The sequence below is a fragment of the Drosophila kikkawai genome, chromosome 2L (assembly GCF_030179895.1).
Source record: "Drosophila kikkawai strain 14028-0561.14 chromosome 2L, DkikHiC1v2, whole genome shotgun sequence".
NCBI lineage: Eukaryota > Metazoa > Arthropoda > Insecta > Diptera > Drosophilidae > Drosophila > Drosophila kikkawai.
Genome location: NC_091728.1, coordinates 17054563 through 17071230, shown reverse-complemented (window position 1 = coordinate 17071230; position 16668 = coordinate 17054563). Strand labels below are relative to the sequence as shown.

At 41.6% G+C, this 16668-nt stretch overlaps 2 protein-coding genes across 2 annotated transcripts in view; one reads left to right on the top strand and one right to left on the bottom strand.

Moving 5' to 3' along the window:
• LOC108076854 (uncharacterized) overlaps positions 1–16668 on the top strand; it is a 100192-nt gene that overhangs the window by 46589 nt on the left and 36935 nt on the right. The gene's annotated exons all lie outside the window — the stretch shown is intronic.
• Positions 5370–9825, bottom strand: kek1 (kekkon 1). The gene has a single exon (XM_017170518.3). It carries the CDS (start codon positions 8589–8591, stop codon positions 5901–5903), a length of 2691 nt encoding a protein of 896 aa, XP_017026007.1. The 5' UTR covers positions 8592–9825; the 3' UTR covers positions 5370–5900.

The following is a 16668-nucleotide window of genomic DNA, read 5'->3' as shown; positions in this document are numbered from 1 at the left end:
TAAATAGACACACACGCACACACTCTACTCGCATGCAGCCATGTTGCATGCAAATTTTCTGGGCTCCGAGTCCCTTTGTTACTGGCCCCCTTTCCCTCTCTCTGTCTCTATTGGGGTTTATGTTTATGCAATTTCAATTTGGGGCGTGCAATAAAAGCGATTTGTTTTAATTACTTACGCACATGGCATTTAATTATTTTTATTGATTAAATAAAACAATTAAGCTTATGTAAATTAATGTAGTTGACGAGTCAAGTCAGAGTCTCTTCCCCTATTTTTGTTTTTTTATGTTTGTGTGTGTGTGTGTGTGTGGATTGTTTGGGCGTTGGGCGTCGAGTTGGTGGGCGTGGCATGTGGGCTGTGGGCATAGCAAAGTCAAGTTAATGGAATAGCTGAGCAGGGCAGGCAAGTAAAATAATTTAAGGCCAAGCATACAAAATTAATGAGGCCATTAAATCCTGGAGACGCTAAAGAGACACACACTCACACGCAGAACAAGAGTCCTCCCTGTGAGTGTATGAGTGTGTGTGTGTGTGCTTGACAGTCAAAGGACAACTCTTTGTTGAGTCTCTGTTTATGACTCTCGGTGTAGGTGTGTGCGTGTGTGTCGCCTCTTTGGCGTGTGTGTGCCTCATTTATACACTATGCAAAGCTGAATTTGTTAGCAGGGCATGTTTTCTTTTCCCTTCAGCAGCACTTTTTGTCATCCAGTTGCCGCAAAATTTAAGTTTGATTAACAAAAAGAAAAGAGAATTATTTAAGTTTATAATATTTACATTACAAGTTATTATTCTAGCTAAAATATATTAAAAAACATTTAAATTTATATTTATTTGTGGAAAACTTAAAATAAAAACTTTGTAACATATTTTAAAAGCATTTTTAAGATGAATTCGAATTTATTAATTATTTAATATTATTACAAAAATAGTTAAACATGTACAAAAATTAGTTTATAATATATATTCTTATACCAATACTTACTGCGTTTAAGTAAAACCTTTTTTTATAATTTTTTTCCCTTTAAATTTTTATTTAAAAACTTTCAACTGGTAAGGCCACTTAATTTACTGCCAACAGCTTTCCTGAGCTGAGTTACCCGGAGAGTTTCCTGCTCGTTGGCTCCTTATTTAACTTGTGGCCGCTTTTGGTCGTTCGGCCCTAACTCACACACACACACACACACACACACGGGCCAAAAGGAAGACAAAATGGTACAAAAATATCGCTCAGCATTATGCTCGTGCACCTTCAAGCAGCTGTCTCTTTGTTGCTCCTGCTCACATCCATCAGCGGTTGCCAATTGTCCTTCAGTCCTGCAGAGTCCCCGAGGCCTACACTTCTTTTCCTGTACCAGGATCAGACCCAAGCTGGCCGGGTTTGGATGGCTTGGCTTAGTAGCACGGCCAGAAGCCCCTCGATTGAATGATGTTTTCTGGGTTCCCCCAAAAATAAACTGCCGTTTTCAACAATATTTACGGCCCGTTGTCTGTTAGCTTAGGCATACGCACACTCTCGTATGAGTGAGAGCGAGTGTTTTGTATTTGCCTGCGTGTGTGCGGTTTACCTTTCGTCTTCGTGGCGCGTTTTTTTTTGTTCGCTTATAAATTTCGCATGGCTGGCGAGGATGGGGGTGGTATAAATACTACGCTACACTTTAAAGATTAAAGTCAAGATTTTTTCAAGTAAAAAAAATGTACAAAAATATATTGAATTGGTAAGTACAGATCCTGATCCTTCCTTGAAATTAAATATAAAAATATTATAAAAATTGTTTGAAGGATTTATAACTTGATTTCTAAATTTAGTTCCCCTATAAAACATTATTTTAGTGATTTAAAATTATATTTTCATTTATGAAATATATAAATTCATAGTTTTTCTCATGGTGCAGAGGCATATGTTGGCCAAAGTCGTTAAAACGCCCCCGAGAAGGCCGCAACGTATGCAACATAAAAGTGCGACGAGCACCTGACGATGCCGCCATAGCCATGGCAGAGGCTTCATTAGAGATCACCTCGGCAGCAGCGGGACGGGTAGAATTAGCGCGGTCTGAGGAGCAGGCCACGTTTTGCATTTTTGGTTATTTGCACAGGCGGCACAACGGCACGTATACGTAATAAAGTTGAACAAATAAAATTCACTTTTTTTTTTTTTGTTTTTGGGTTCTTTCGGCGCAGAAAAGTTCTAATTTTTTCCATACCACGACTACCGTTCCCGCTCTGGCACTCCGCTGTTGGTCTGTGTTTTGTTTGGCTTTTGTTGGGCTTCAGTTGCAACCTAAATTTCATTTGAGGCACAAAACTTGTTTAGTTGGCAAACTTTGCGCGTCGTCAATAAGGCTTGCTGCCGTGGCTAAGGAGGGGCTGTTGGTGAGGTTGAGCCCAGACAGTTTGGCATAGCCGCCGCACGCCATGATATAATCTGGTGCTGGGCCGCTGTATTTATTACGCGCTGCCTAACAACTCCCACCCATTCGGGTCTAAACACACACATACACACCCAAATCGGAGGCACCGTTGCCGCCCAAAATAGACACACGGATCGGGGCAGAAGGCCACCGGGTCGCTGGGTGCATATTGATGGAGTCTTGGGGTTACCCCACAAAAAAGGCATCTCCAATTTGCCATGAAAAATGTCTGACCAAGTATAGTTCTTTCTCAGCAAGTTCAAAGATTAAGGGCTGTAGGAAAATTGCCTAGGGTAAATATGCAAAAAGAAAATATTCAAGTTGCAGAGAAAACACAAATATAGAGAAATAAATATGTAAAATTTGACATAAAAATAAATAAAATAAGTAATGCAAGGAAAAGTAAAATAAGGAAATATATTAAAGAAGTAAGCCAAAAACTCTTAAGGTTTATTTCGAACCATACATTTCATTTCCAGTTAAGATATGTTTGGCTTGGGTAAATAAAGGCAAAAACTATTAAATGGACTAAGGATAAATATGCCAAAAACTTTTTAAAGGTTTAGGTATAAATACATGGCCTGTTCAAAACAAATGAAATTTTTATCATGTTATATGCTCAAGAGTATAAAATACTTTATTTTATTGAAACTTAGTTCATTTCAAAGCGGCCTAAATTTTTTCAAGTGCATCCATATTAGTTTTGTGGGTAATCTGCTTAGGGTATTCCATATTCTGCATTCATGGGCATCATTTTGGCCTCAACCGATTAGCCATATCGATTCCAGCCACACTTTCCGCTTACCTCTGTGTGGGAGGTGAGCTCAGGGGCTGGGAATTGGAGGTTTTGGTGGCTTGGAGGTTGGTGTTTGGGGGTTCAGGTTGAAATGCATAATTGGCGATTAGACGATTGGCCCTAATATGCCAGAGCTTTGCAGCGAATAACAGGCGGAGTGCAACGGCAGCGGCAGCGGCAGCAGCAGTGACAGCAACAGCAGAACCGGAGGCTTTTGGCTTTAGCCCCAGCTTCGGACGGCCAACTAATTGGGTCATGTCATCCCCAGGAAGCCCCCGAAATCTGGTACCTACCTTTGGTGTCGCTGCGGTGGAACCTTGTGCCTTGTGGGGGCATCAACAGAACAGGAGAAGAACAAAAAAGTAATGACAATGGTTTATGCTTTTCGTTTATATATATATAGATATATATAATGTTATATATATTTCCTTTTTGCTTTGTTGTTCATTCAGTTGCTTTCATGCATTCAATGCTCGCCTTTGTCTGCGGGCTCCTTTCTCCTTGTTAGCTATGCCGCTCTGTTGATAAGTGTACACATCTATAGACTATATATATTATACTATACGTAGGTATATATATATATATATTATACAATACATAATACATAAGTTCAACTTAAATGCTACGGTTTTTCTTGCTTGCTCTTTTACGTCTCGTTTAAGATTACTTTTCCGATGTGTGTGTGTGAGTGTGTTTGTGTGTTCTGTTTGCTGCGAGTCCTTTGAAGAAGGAAGTCCTGCGCTCATTTAGATGCAAAGAAAAAAGTCTTTGGTTTACCTTAAAAATATTATTTTGTGTCTGTTTCTTTTTCATCTTTCGCTTGCTTGTTGTTCTGTCTGCTTAAATCTTAAGTCTTAGCACATACGGGCAATTAATATCTTGCGGATACGTTTTAAATCTTTACGGGGGACAAAAACTGGCATACTGACATACATATCTACATGTAAATGGTGTGTGTGTGTGTGATGTGTCTGTGTGTGCACTTTGAGTACAATTTACATATGTTTATTTACGTATGCATTTGATGAATATTTTCCACTCTTTACTTTTGAATTCTCTTCGATTTGTTTTGCTGATTTTATTTGGTTAAAATTTTTTGTGTAGCTTTGCTCTTACTTTTAGGGAAATGTACATTGTTGATTTAATTTTTATAAGCTTCTATCATTTTTGCGTGGAAAGCTGTAAATCAGTTTTTGGGCAACAAGAAAAATGGTCAAATTTAATTACGAGAGTATTTTTGTCTGATCAAATTGGGTCAACATCTTTTCTTTATTTTTGTAGTATCAATTTCAATTAACTTGGTTGAGAAAGAAGGTTGTCAAGCTGTCGAGTTGTAAATAGATTGGGTTTTAAGGGGAGTGAAGAAAATAGTAGAATGAAAAATCCATGCTTATTGGGAAATACTTTTATAAGAATATTTAAAAAAATCGATTCAGATAATTGTTTAACGAAATTACGTATTAAAAAATCGTTTAAAAATATAGATTAGGCAAGAATTATTTTCGAAATTTAATAATGGTTTAAGGATCAAGTTCTGATTAACTAAAATCAGGAACTAGAAAATGTACTGTTGAAGAATATATATTTCCGGATGAGAATATTTTAAAAGTTTACATTTAAGCTCAAATAATTTTTATAAATATTTAAGCTAAAAATGAGCCAAGAGGAAGTAAGTTAAATATGGACCATAAAAGATATATAAATTATAAAAAATAAATAATTCAAGCTTTTTCTGATTTACTGCTAACCCTTTGTGAGACCTGCTTAAGTTTTTCGCATTATTTCACAGCTTCTAATATGGGGAACATGGGAAGATTTCAACAATAGTCGGATCCAGAATTGGCTTTCTTTTCTTTTTGCTACGGGAAATAGCTAATATATACACACACAGTTACAATGATTTATGTTAGTTCTTATGCAGTTTTTTACCATTTACCATTTACCGTACTGTATACATATATATCTATATATACGAATAAGTATTTTACAAATGTTGAGACACCATTTTTGGATTTATTCAGTTCTGATTTACGATTACAACTCTTGGAGGGGAAAATGGGGGTTGTGGGCTTGGCTTGGGTTCCTTTTTAACACTTTTTCTTATTGAAAATTACACCACGTATACACACACACATATACACATACATATGCATATACATATATATTTCATAGATTTAGTTACATTTTTCCTTTCTCAAATTTATTGGGTTATTTTTTGTTTTTTGTAATTTTATGGGGACTTGAGGCTCGTTTTTGTTTTGTTTTTTTGTTTATAAAGAAAATGTACTGTACATATCTTAGTCTTAGGCTTTACGTTTACAATTTAGTTTTAGTTGTAGTTTAATTTTAATTTAGTTTAGCTTTAGTTTAGTTCAGTTTAGTTTAGTTGAGTTACTTGCCAAGAAGAGAGTATACTTTAGTGTTAGTGCAGTTGATTTCGCTTTAGCTTTTCTCTTTTGCTTTGGGCAATTATTATCTTCATTCGCATTATCTTTTTTGTCAGACACTATCACAAACAGTTCGCTTGCACAATATAATAATAATCGCTGCTCGCCTAGGACCTCTGCGCTATCTATTATGAATGTTTTTATATACCTAAACGGAGGAGCAGCTGCCTCCACCACCTCCCTCTCGCTGTGTTAAGTTTAGTCAGTTCTTGGTTTGGTTTCCTTTCCGGCTAGCCGTCTCCGCCGCTTACACGTCCGTTCCGCATCCCTCCTGGTAGCCCTCGTCCGGCGAGTTGCGACTGCTGCTGATAAGGGCCCGTTTCAGGGCCGTCACCGGTGGCAAGACGGGCACGCCGCCCTTCTGCCACACGCGTATCGTCTTGGCATTGATGGGCTGACCGTTGGGCAGGATCGAGCAGGAACTGGATGAGCTGGGATTCGCCTGGGCGGGCGTTGGCGAGGAGCGGGACGAGGAGCTGCCGCCGCCGGCGTCGTGCAGTCGTGGCAGGGTGCGACTGCTGAAGTGCGGACTGCTGCCAGTGGAGCTGCCCTCCTGCTTCTGATGGTTCAGCGTGGAGGTGAGCTGCGCCTGGAGCTGCTGCAGCGGATGCATCTGCAGCTGGTGGTTGTGCTGGTGCTCCGCTCCCGGCACCAAGGGCAGGCCATAGTCGTTGGGATAACCGCCTCCGCCAACGCCAACTCCCGCCGAGGAGCCACCCGAAAGATTTGTGGTCACCGTCGAGGCAGTGGAACCAGTGCCTCCGCCTCCACCTCCCGCCGATGTTAATGCCTGCTGCTGGAGGTGCGACCTGGGAAATGTCTTGCTAAAGTAATCCGTGGCTGCCGTGCGCTCGTGTAAATCATAAAGCTGCGTGGAGGAGCTGTCGATGATGGGTGTCTTGTCCGTGTAGCGTTTCATGAACAGATCATCCGCCGAGGTGGCGCCCACGGATGCATTGTGCTCCCAGAGACCGGAGGGATACAGAGAGTCACAGCCATTGGCGCGGCTATACTCCCCACTGCCCCCCACTCCGCCACTGATGGGTGGAATCTTCAGATCCGCAAACTCATCGCTGCCGAAGCGCTGGGTGTCGTTGATAAGGTCAGGATTGTTACCACCATTTCCCGCTGATCCAGTGGGTGAGATAAAACAGGTGGCCGTGGACAGGACACTGCCATTGTTATCATATCCCTGATTGGCGTATGGAAGATCCGTTAGCCTCGGTGGTTTCTGTACGGGATTCGTGCTGCGTGGGTCATGTGCCACATGGGATCCTCCCCTGCCTCCGCTGCTGGTCTTCCGCTCCAGAGTTCCGGCCTGAACCACACTGCCATCGATTATGTTGGCCACAGCTCCGTTGGCTATGACCACGCCACCGATGCTCCCATTCCCCGTTGCCGGCTGCGTCTTGTTCGTTATGGAATTCTGATGATTGACCGATGTTATCACCTCCATGTGATTGGGGGTCTTGCTGTCCACATACGGCTGCCGTTTGACCCTCAGCAGGAGGCACATAATCACCCCCAGGGCGAAGACAATCAGGGCCACCAGGGCGGCACTCAAGCCCACAATCTGGCCACTTCCCAGCGAAGCCATTCCAGCGGCTCTCATGCTCACATGCAGCGTGAAGTTGGCCTCGGCCATGCCAGCGCGATTCTCGGCTACGCAATAGAACTCACTGGAATCCGTCTCCTGGGCATTGGTCAGCACCAGTTTCGATCGCTTCTCGAATCCGCCTTCGACCTTCTCGAACATGTGTATCCTCTGGTACGCAGTGAAGGCGGAATTATTCGACAAGAGTCGCCCATTCCAATACCAATTGATATTCGCCACAGGGATCGAGCGTGCGCGGCAGGTGATCGAGGCATTCTCACCCATAGCGGTCTCCACATAATGGGAAATTGGCAGCATTTCCGGTCGACAGGCAAACTCATCCACATGCAGATCGGCAAAGGTGCGATCGATGATCCTTTCGGGGCCGCCGGAGCAAACGGGCGCCACCGGATATGGAATATTGCGCTGCATCAGCCACAGTTTCGTGTCTCTCAAGCGGCAGTCGCAGAGCCAGGGATTATCGTGCAGCTCGATGCCATGCAGACGACTCAGTGTCTCGATTGTCTTGGGCAGCAGCTCGCTCAACTTATTCCCATTCAATCGGAGCAGAGTTAGACCCTGGAGGCCACCGAATGCCTGGGCGGAAATGGTTTGAATATCGCAATGTGACAGATCCAATTTGTGCAGCGACGGTGTATTTCCAAAGGCCTGGCTCTCGATTTTGTGTATGTGATTGGAGGCCAGGGTGAGCTCCCTCAGGGACGAGATAAAGCCCAAGGCCAGACTGGGCACGGTCACCAGGAGATTGTGGGAGAGATCCAGCTCCACCAGGTTCGTGAGACCCTTGAAGGTCTCCCGCTCGATCTCACCGATCTTGCAGTTGCGCAGATACAGCTTCTGCAGGTTGAGGAGATTGGCGCGGATGAACTGCTCGTTGGACAGGGTCTGCAGCTTATTTCCGGACATGTCCAGCACCTGGGTATTGGGATCGATGTGCTCTGGAATCTGGATTAGCTGACGATCGATGCATTCCACTGTCTGCTTGCCGCCCTTCCACTTGCAGGCGCACACCGTCTGACAGGTGCTCAGCTGCTGGGCAGGTGGATCCAGATCGGAGCCCATGGAATGGTGGACAGGTGGTGGGTAGTGGTGCTGGTTGTAGCCATCCTCCGTCATTGGCTGGCTGTCCGCCACGGAGTACACCTCGTTCTGGGACGACTGCGAGGATCGACTTGAAGATGTTGAGGAACTACCAGCTCCGGCTCCTCCTCCTCCCGCTACTCCATTGGCGTAAAGATGCAGCTGATGATGGTAGCGATTGCCCAGAATAACTTCAGGCAGCAGCAGGCTGAGTACCAGGATTGCAAGTCCCCTGATCTGCATTTTCCTGGCTTTTCCTTCGATTCTTCTAGTTTGCGGTTGAGCTTTCTAGGCTGGAGCCCAGCGTGGTTTGGTTTTGACTAACGATATCATATAGTTTAAGTTCTTTTTCCCTTGTGATATGGTAAGTTTTATGGTTTTCACAGGTTGTCATTGGTTAATTTATTATAATTATAATTTAATTGAGTCTTTTTGTGATATGAAAACTTGATTAATTTCTGTTTTATTTATTTTATAAAGTAACTTTAATGTTTAATAAGCTTTCAGCTTGGTTTTGTTACTTTTTTTGATGTGTCTTGTGTTTATTTGTTAATATATTGAACATTTTTTGGTTCCTTGTCTTTGCTTTATTTATATTCTTTTTGCTTGATTTAAGGATATGCTTTCGTTTATTCTTACTTTCTTTCGGTTTTGTATCCTTGGTTTTTTTTGTAATTATGATATGGAAACTTTTGCTTATGGGTCAAGCGGAAAATTGATTAATTGCCGCCTTGGCCTCACTTGTTGTTGTTGTTTTTGTTGTCGGTGTTGCGGTTTTGGCCAAGATTTTCATGTTTCGCCGTAATTAGCCAATGTTATTTATAGGGCTAGCCTATAAAAACAAACACACACTCCGCACACACAACACTTACACACATACACACACTCGACACACACTCACTCACACCCGCCTGGATGATAATCGTTTTTATTTTTTTCGTATTTTTGCTTTTTTCTATTATTATTTTGCTACGCAACTTTTGCCAGCACAATTTTCCTCCGCTTTTCTTTCTTTCACGTGCTGTATTCTTTAGATGTGTGCATGTGTGTGTATTTCATTTATTTTTTTCTAGCTTCTGTATATATTTTCTTTTTTCTGGTTTTTTGTTAGCGCATTTTGCCACGCAAAGCTTTAATTCGCATCGCGTTTTTTCGTCGTTTTCGGTTTCGGTTTAGGTTTCGTTTTCGTTTTCGTTCGGTCCAAACTCAGATGATACGCAACCGAAGGGTCAGTTCCAAGGGGGTTGAATTTGTGACTGGGCCTCGGGGCTGTGATTGCGAGTTGTGATTTTCGGGCACGTGTCACTCTACTTTTCTTTCACTGCACTGCAAACCACAGTGGATCCTGCGAACGGGACTCTTTATGCATCAGCATCAGCCAAAGCCATAGCACACACACTCGCGCGCACACACACACAAAGCAACGAAGACGACGACCAGGACGACGGAAGCGAGAACGACGCAACCGCTCGGCAGCTTCGACTTGAACTGACTCGATTGAACTTGATTCTGAGCTTCAGCAGTCGCTTTTCTCATTCGGCTAGAGCCGAAGGCACTTCGGCCACTCGGCTGGCCGTTCGTATTCAGCGAGAGAAGCGACATAAAGCCATAGAAAGTGCCATAGAGAGCGGAGCTTGGACATGTTGCTGTAGCCGCTTCGCAACTCTGCAACATGTTCGCAACATGCAACATGTGGCAAAGGGAAGTAAAAAGGATTAAAAGTACGAGGATGAATAAAAAAGGAAATTACGCACGCCTCCGTTGTAAAGATTGTGAATTATCCTGGCGCCAAATAAATAAAAGGATTTATGCGTTAAAAATAAACTGAAACGGATGCGTGGGTCGATTACCTGACATCATTAAAATCATTATAATTGAAGAAAAGTACATTTTTCTTTGTGATTTTCCCGGAGAAAATTGACTAAAGGAAGACAATTAGCCAAAATGAAAGCAAGAAATAGGCCTAATATAAACCGAAATACATTTGGTAAGAACATTATTTTGTTGCTGGCTTTTAGTTTTCAACCTATCATACAAAACAAAAAACAACTTAATTAATTAAAATACTTTCTCACAGCTTTCAAATGTTTTCTAAAAAATATGTTAACTCAATTGTTAACATATTTAAAACATTTTCGAATTCCTGGAAATCTGGCAAACCCTATAATGTTTTTTTTTGTCTCTCCTCCTAGGTACATCTTAACTTTCCGACTAATTAACTTCGTTTGCCCAAGTTTAAGTTATACTAGGTAGAAAAAAGTCTTGTTTACAGCTTTCGAGTGTACTTGGGATACTTCCAACCACTCGCTCTCCCATTCTTAATTCTTTATTCCCACTGCCTACAGTCAATCAGCGATCAACCTACTCAGGCATGAAACACCAACAGAAACAGCCAAAAAAAAAAAAAAAAAAGAAAATATATAGTATATATAAAAAAGGCAACGAAAAAATCCGGCATAAAGAAGTAACAACAAAAAGAATTGCTTAGCTTGCAGCCGGCACAGACGAATAAGTAGCTGGAAAAAAAAGAAGGAAAGATAGCTCGGCTTCGCTTCGCTTTGCTTTTGCTTTGCTTTTGCTTCGAGTGCGGCGCAATTTCAGTCTTGACCGAATGAGTCACATCCGCCAGATACGAGAGATACAGTGGTCATTCGATAAAGGGGAAACCAAGGAAATTGGAGCTTGAAAAAATAAGTTATCCAAAGTAAGCTTAATCTGCGAGAGCTAGTAATCGATAGAACTTTGTACATCTAAGTGACTTTCGCATAGGATATTTATCGATAAAACTAATAGTAAATTAGTTTAATGTTCTTTTATAGGTCTGTTTTAGTTTTAACACAATAAAAGCAGCTTTACTTATATTTATTGTCTCATATCTTGTGAAAAAACTATATAAAATTATAATAAAAAATATGATATTCATTGATAAGTTAATTTAAATTATTTTACCTTTCGACAGTTTAATATTTCTGGTTATTTAAATTAAAATTTATCCACATTCATACTTACAGTAGTAATTAATCTACAATTTAATAAAAATGTTTATTAAAATTATTCATAGGCAGTGCTTACTGTCTTTGACTCAATGGGTGAGTCCAATCCACTGAATGAATTCCCTGCACGGTGTTCAGCAAATTTCACAATTTGATGATTTTATGGCCAAGTCGTTCGTTCATTCAAGATCGGTTTACATATGCCCAGGGTGAGAGATCTGCTAAGCTATAGAAAAACTATCTCGGTGGCTCGTTTAATGATGCCAAAGACTGAGAGCCAGAATGGCGAAGAGCTCTAAACTAATTACCCCGAGGGCCTAGGGCTTTTGTGGAGCGGAGGCTGAAATGGCGTATAAGTTACTTCACCTGCGGACGACTCCGGGGCAGGTACATGATACCTCTCATGTCTCTTTTGGCCAGACAGGAAGCGCTCGCAGTGTTACCTGTTTCCAGTTACCAGTTTACCTTACCTGTTCTGCGTTGTGCCAGCCAACCTACCTACCTGTCTTTATTGCATACGTATATATGAATGAAATTGCATCGCCGCATCTCCCAGCACCAGCAGCAGCAGATGCCTTCGTCCAGATTTAGATTGCCTGAGAAGTTTTCGCAGCAAACTTGTTTACGGCCAGAAAAAAAAGATAGATACGATACCTGCTCGGCTGTTGTTTGTCCCCTTTCGGAGGCGAAGAAGATGAAAAAACACGCGATGCCATTGCATATGCTTGCTACACTCGAAGATACATTTCCAGTGCAGATACATTTCCATTTTCCCACCCACACGGCCGACTGACTGGCGAAGGCAAGAAAAACAAGCAAACTCAACGTCGTAGACATTGATTAAGGTCAGTTATGATTGTGTATTGTTTTCTCGTATCTCTACTTCGCTTCGCCTGCTTGTCTAAGCTTCAAAAAGTGAAACCTTCTCTAGCGTGTTTCGGCGTTTTTTTCGGCTGTTGTTTTTCCCCCTCATTTTTTTTTGGTAAATCGTTGCTGGGCAGCCAAGCATGAGCATACACAGAGCTCCTCAGGTACCAAGAACTCTGAGCAGATTGGGTTGAAAGTTGGAACTTTATTCGCTTGAATTATTATGTGGAAAATATCTACTCATGTTTGTGACATCTTATGGATGTCAGCCTTTTGGCAATTTAACTCAAGTGCCAGAATTTATGTTTATTGTACAAAATTTATAATGATAATAGGTGGTGAGAAAAGTCTTGTGAATAAATATATTACATTTTTATCTATAAAGGAAATGCTGAGAAAGCTAAACAAATGCTTTTGGTTTTATTTTTAGAGATTAGAATATGTACATGAGAATACGCAAAGGGTTTAGAGACTTTTGTTTAAATAGTAATCGTTTAATTAAATATTTTTTGTATGTTTAATTTTTATTCAATTAATTTAAATAGCACTCCCATTTAAGCACATTTTTCCCCGTTATTATATTTTTTTGGTTTTTGCAATTTGTAGAAATCTCCTATAAAATTAATGAATCAAAAATGCTTACTATAAATTATTGTTTTTTTTTTTTGTCTCATTAAAAAATCCGTACTTCCTTTCTGGCTTTAGCCATTCCCCACACTTCTGGCCACGCTTGACCGTCTTTGATGATCTTTTGCTTGGGTTGGCGAAAGTAGAACTCGGCCACTATGCAAAATAATTTTCTGGCTGCGGCGGCGGCGGAAGTTGGTAGGAAAAACGCTGATCGGTGTTGCATATGATCAACAATTTTGTCGATTTCTTTTTTTTGCCCCGCTTACCATAATTTTTCCACTCTTGGCTGACTCCCCCGACTTCTTCTATATAAATTTTGTTGACTTTCTCGTTTCGCATTTGGCGTATGAGCGTTTTTCCTCAGCGGTCTCTCGGTACGCAACAATTAGCCGCAGTTAATTGGCCAAAAATGCTGTTTGCTATTTGTGCTACGCTTTCTGCACTTGTGTCTGGGCCTGGCCAAGAAAATATACCGCTAATCTCGGCAGCCAAACAACTTCCGCCATGTCGGTTTGAAAACTGTTTAATTTACAGTGTAAAGTGCGCAATTAAAAATCACAGCAGCCGCAGAGAAGATGACTTTTGAGTTGTCTGCCAGCGAAAACATTTGCGTTCATAATTTGAAAAATCACCTGGCCCGACGGAGTTTCAAGTGGCCGGAGGAGTCTGAGTTGTGCTTCGGATGCTGCTACTGGTTCTGTTTAAGGTTGCCTTTGTGACCGTAATGCTGCGCCTAATTGCCCTTAATTTATTTAACTTCAAGCTGTGGCCCCCAGACTGCTTACCCTCTCCCCGCTGAGTCAAGGGTTTGCTGCGTGTCCTTTTGGGTCACTTGGGACGTGGCTCCTCTTTGGATTTGAACAAGTGTCTGGTGGGTCCTTCGGCCCGCTTTCCATTCCCATTGGAGTGAGTTGCAAACAAAATCCGGTCAAGTGCGTTAAAGGTATTTGCAATTTGTCATGATCTGCCCAACAATTAATGCGAAAATCTCCTTTGAAACAGAAACAAAAAAATTTCCAAAATGTTAAATGTTAACATCATTAATAAGTACGGTTTTTTGGTTTGTCTCTGCTAATTGAAGTTGAATTTCTTTGGTATTTTATGAGACAAAGCTGGGGAAAAGAGGGTTTAATTAAGACTTTGAACTTACAATTTAATTTATGATTTAATATTTATTGTGTAGCATTGAAATACATTGAAGTCAGATCCAAAATACAACGAAAATAATACCATTTCTCTAATTACTTGTGCACAACTATGTTTATTTTATCATTTAAATTGTAAATTTTGATTTTGAACCAAAATAATGTTAGTATTCAACACTATCTATTTTCCGCAGCCATTAAATATGTTTGAGCTCTTCATCAGCGTCTAGTTATGTCTCCATCTTGATTTATCTCTGCTTTCAGCATGGGGAAAATCGGAAAATTAGTGGGTGGCGGTCAGTAAACGCTCTAATTATTTTCAAACAGCTCGGACTTAAATGTATCTCTCTCCGTCGCTCCCACTCGGAGGCATGTTGCATTGGCCAAATCACTTTATCTTCATTTCGGGGCATTAAGCCGCTTAGTGCAGTCTCCGGCGAGAGTCTACCATCTTTCTGCTCCCCCGTATCCGCTTGGCATTTAAACAGATTTTGTCTGCTCTACTAAAGGAATTTTTAGTCCGGGGCAATTATTCAAAGCGTTCCAAATTAGGTAATTGCCCTTTAAAGAACACCGCCCACACCCACCGCCCGTTTGCATTGCATATCGCCCGGCACTGTCATCGGTCTGACCTCCGACCCCAGGCTCTGCCACGCTTGTTTGCGGCCTTGATTAATGGAGTCGTCCTGCGGCCGTCCATTGCCTGGAGCAATCCGGGAAACAACAATAACACCAAAAGGCTGAGGGAAGGGAAGCTCAGGATATGTAGGACTTGTGGACAAACAAATTTAAATAATAAATAAACAATAACAAATAAAAACTGCTAGAATAATATGTGAGGCAGCTGTCGGCACTTTTTAATTAAATGATTGAATTTTGTTTATTTACTTAACTAGCTCTTACTTCTGAAAAATAGAGAAGGTTTTTATTGTTTTAGTTTATTGTATTACTAGTTTTCAAGAAATTTTCAACCTTAAATCGTTCTTGTGGTAATGATAATACCCCTCGAAGCACATAACACCAGCAACTCCCTCCTCTGATAATTACAACAACGGTTGAACCGGGACTGAGAGGACTGCGACAGGACTAGGACAGGACAGGACTACGGGTGCGGACTTGGCTGCCCCGGCTGGCTTGCCTTGTTTTGTTTAGATTTATGTCAAATTGTTGGGGGGCCACGCAAAGTCAGGCGGGGTGGGCTGAGTCCTCTGAGGGTGCCTGTAGGGTGGCAGCAGGGGCAGGCAGTGCTCCTTTTAAGCTTTTCAATCAAATCGCGCTTAAGTGGTTTCCAGTTTCAGTCCAGTTCTCGGGTCCAAGGCGACGGCGGCGCCACCATAATTGGCCGAAATTAATTGTTCGTCTAATCAGTTCATTGGATGCGACGGCGTCGACTATTTCGACCATTGAACTCTAAGGCTTAGCGCCACAACGAACGTGGCCCGAAAACCGTGAACCAAAAAAGCGATGCCCGATTCCAGATATCGATGGAAAGCGGCTTTTATGGTAATCTCTGCGAAAAATGAAATTGATTTTGTCGGCGCCAATTTATGGGTCTCTATGCGAGCTGGGTTCCTAAATCTGTCGGTTCGTAATTGGAAAATCTGTTTGTAAATTTATAAAGGGTTAAGTGGCTACACAATGGCTTTACTGTATGATTTTAAAATCAAATTATACATTTTTTGGGAAGTACCAAAAACAATTAATATTTTCCTAAGCAGTTATATAACAGAACTAAATATATACTCTTAGTTTAAATATTTCAAACCTTGATCGATTTTAATTATAAATCCTCTGATCACAGAGAAAATCAAGTTTTATTCCCTTATCTTTTCTGTCTGCGTTGAAAAAGAGTTTAAAACCAATTAGAGTGACATTCTTGTTGACAGTTTTCACACATTTCCATGGCTGTCAATGCTTTTACCAAATCCCTTAATCGATGTCCAGCTTATCCCATTAGGCAATCACAATTTATACGTCTGCGGCAAAATCATTCCCATACCTCGATGTGTCATCATTAATTACTTGAACGGAAGTTACATTCCATCCGTTCGCATCGGTCGTTCATTCATTCAGTCACTCACTCGGGCCTTTTAATTTTCTATGATTTATGCGTAATTTGCTTTCGAACCGAACCTGCTGTCCATTTAACAGGAGACTTCCCCCGCCGAATGCCGCAGGAATGGAGACATGTGCACCTGTGTGTTGTTGGCCACTTCCTGTGAGAGAGAGGAACAGCAAATAAGCCAAACCAAAGTGGAAGAAAAAACTTGCAGAGGCACACCAAGTGATACAAATACCAGAGCTAAATAAGGTAAGGCTGAACGACTAGCAGATATCTCGCACTGGGTATTTGTATTCTTGTCACTAAATTACTTTTTCTCTGCAAGCTTTAAAATATATATATTTGGAATATTAGTAGGCCACTTCAGGTAGTACTTCTTATTATCTTCTCTACGGCGTATATGCACAATATACTCTGGCAGACTTTGCTACCGAATTTCTGGTTTAACTAGACCTGTCTCCACTTGTGGAGACCCTCGAGGCAAGAACGTGGCGGGAGAATAACAGAGTTCGGGTCCGGGAAACTGAGACCCAAGTCCAGAGTCCCTGGCTCTCGGTCCCGCAGGTCGAGACACCTGAGAGCCTGTAAGCTCTGCCTCAACTCGCACTCTCCGTCGCTGTGTA

Bases quoted from the DNA above. Each gene is read 5' to 3' on its own strand.
- kek1 (XM_017170518.3), bottom strand. From the start codon at position 8,591: ATGCAGATCAGGGGACTTGCAATCCTGGTACTCAGCCTGCTGCTGCCT.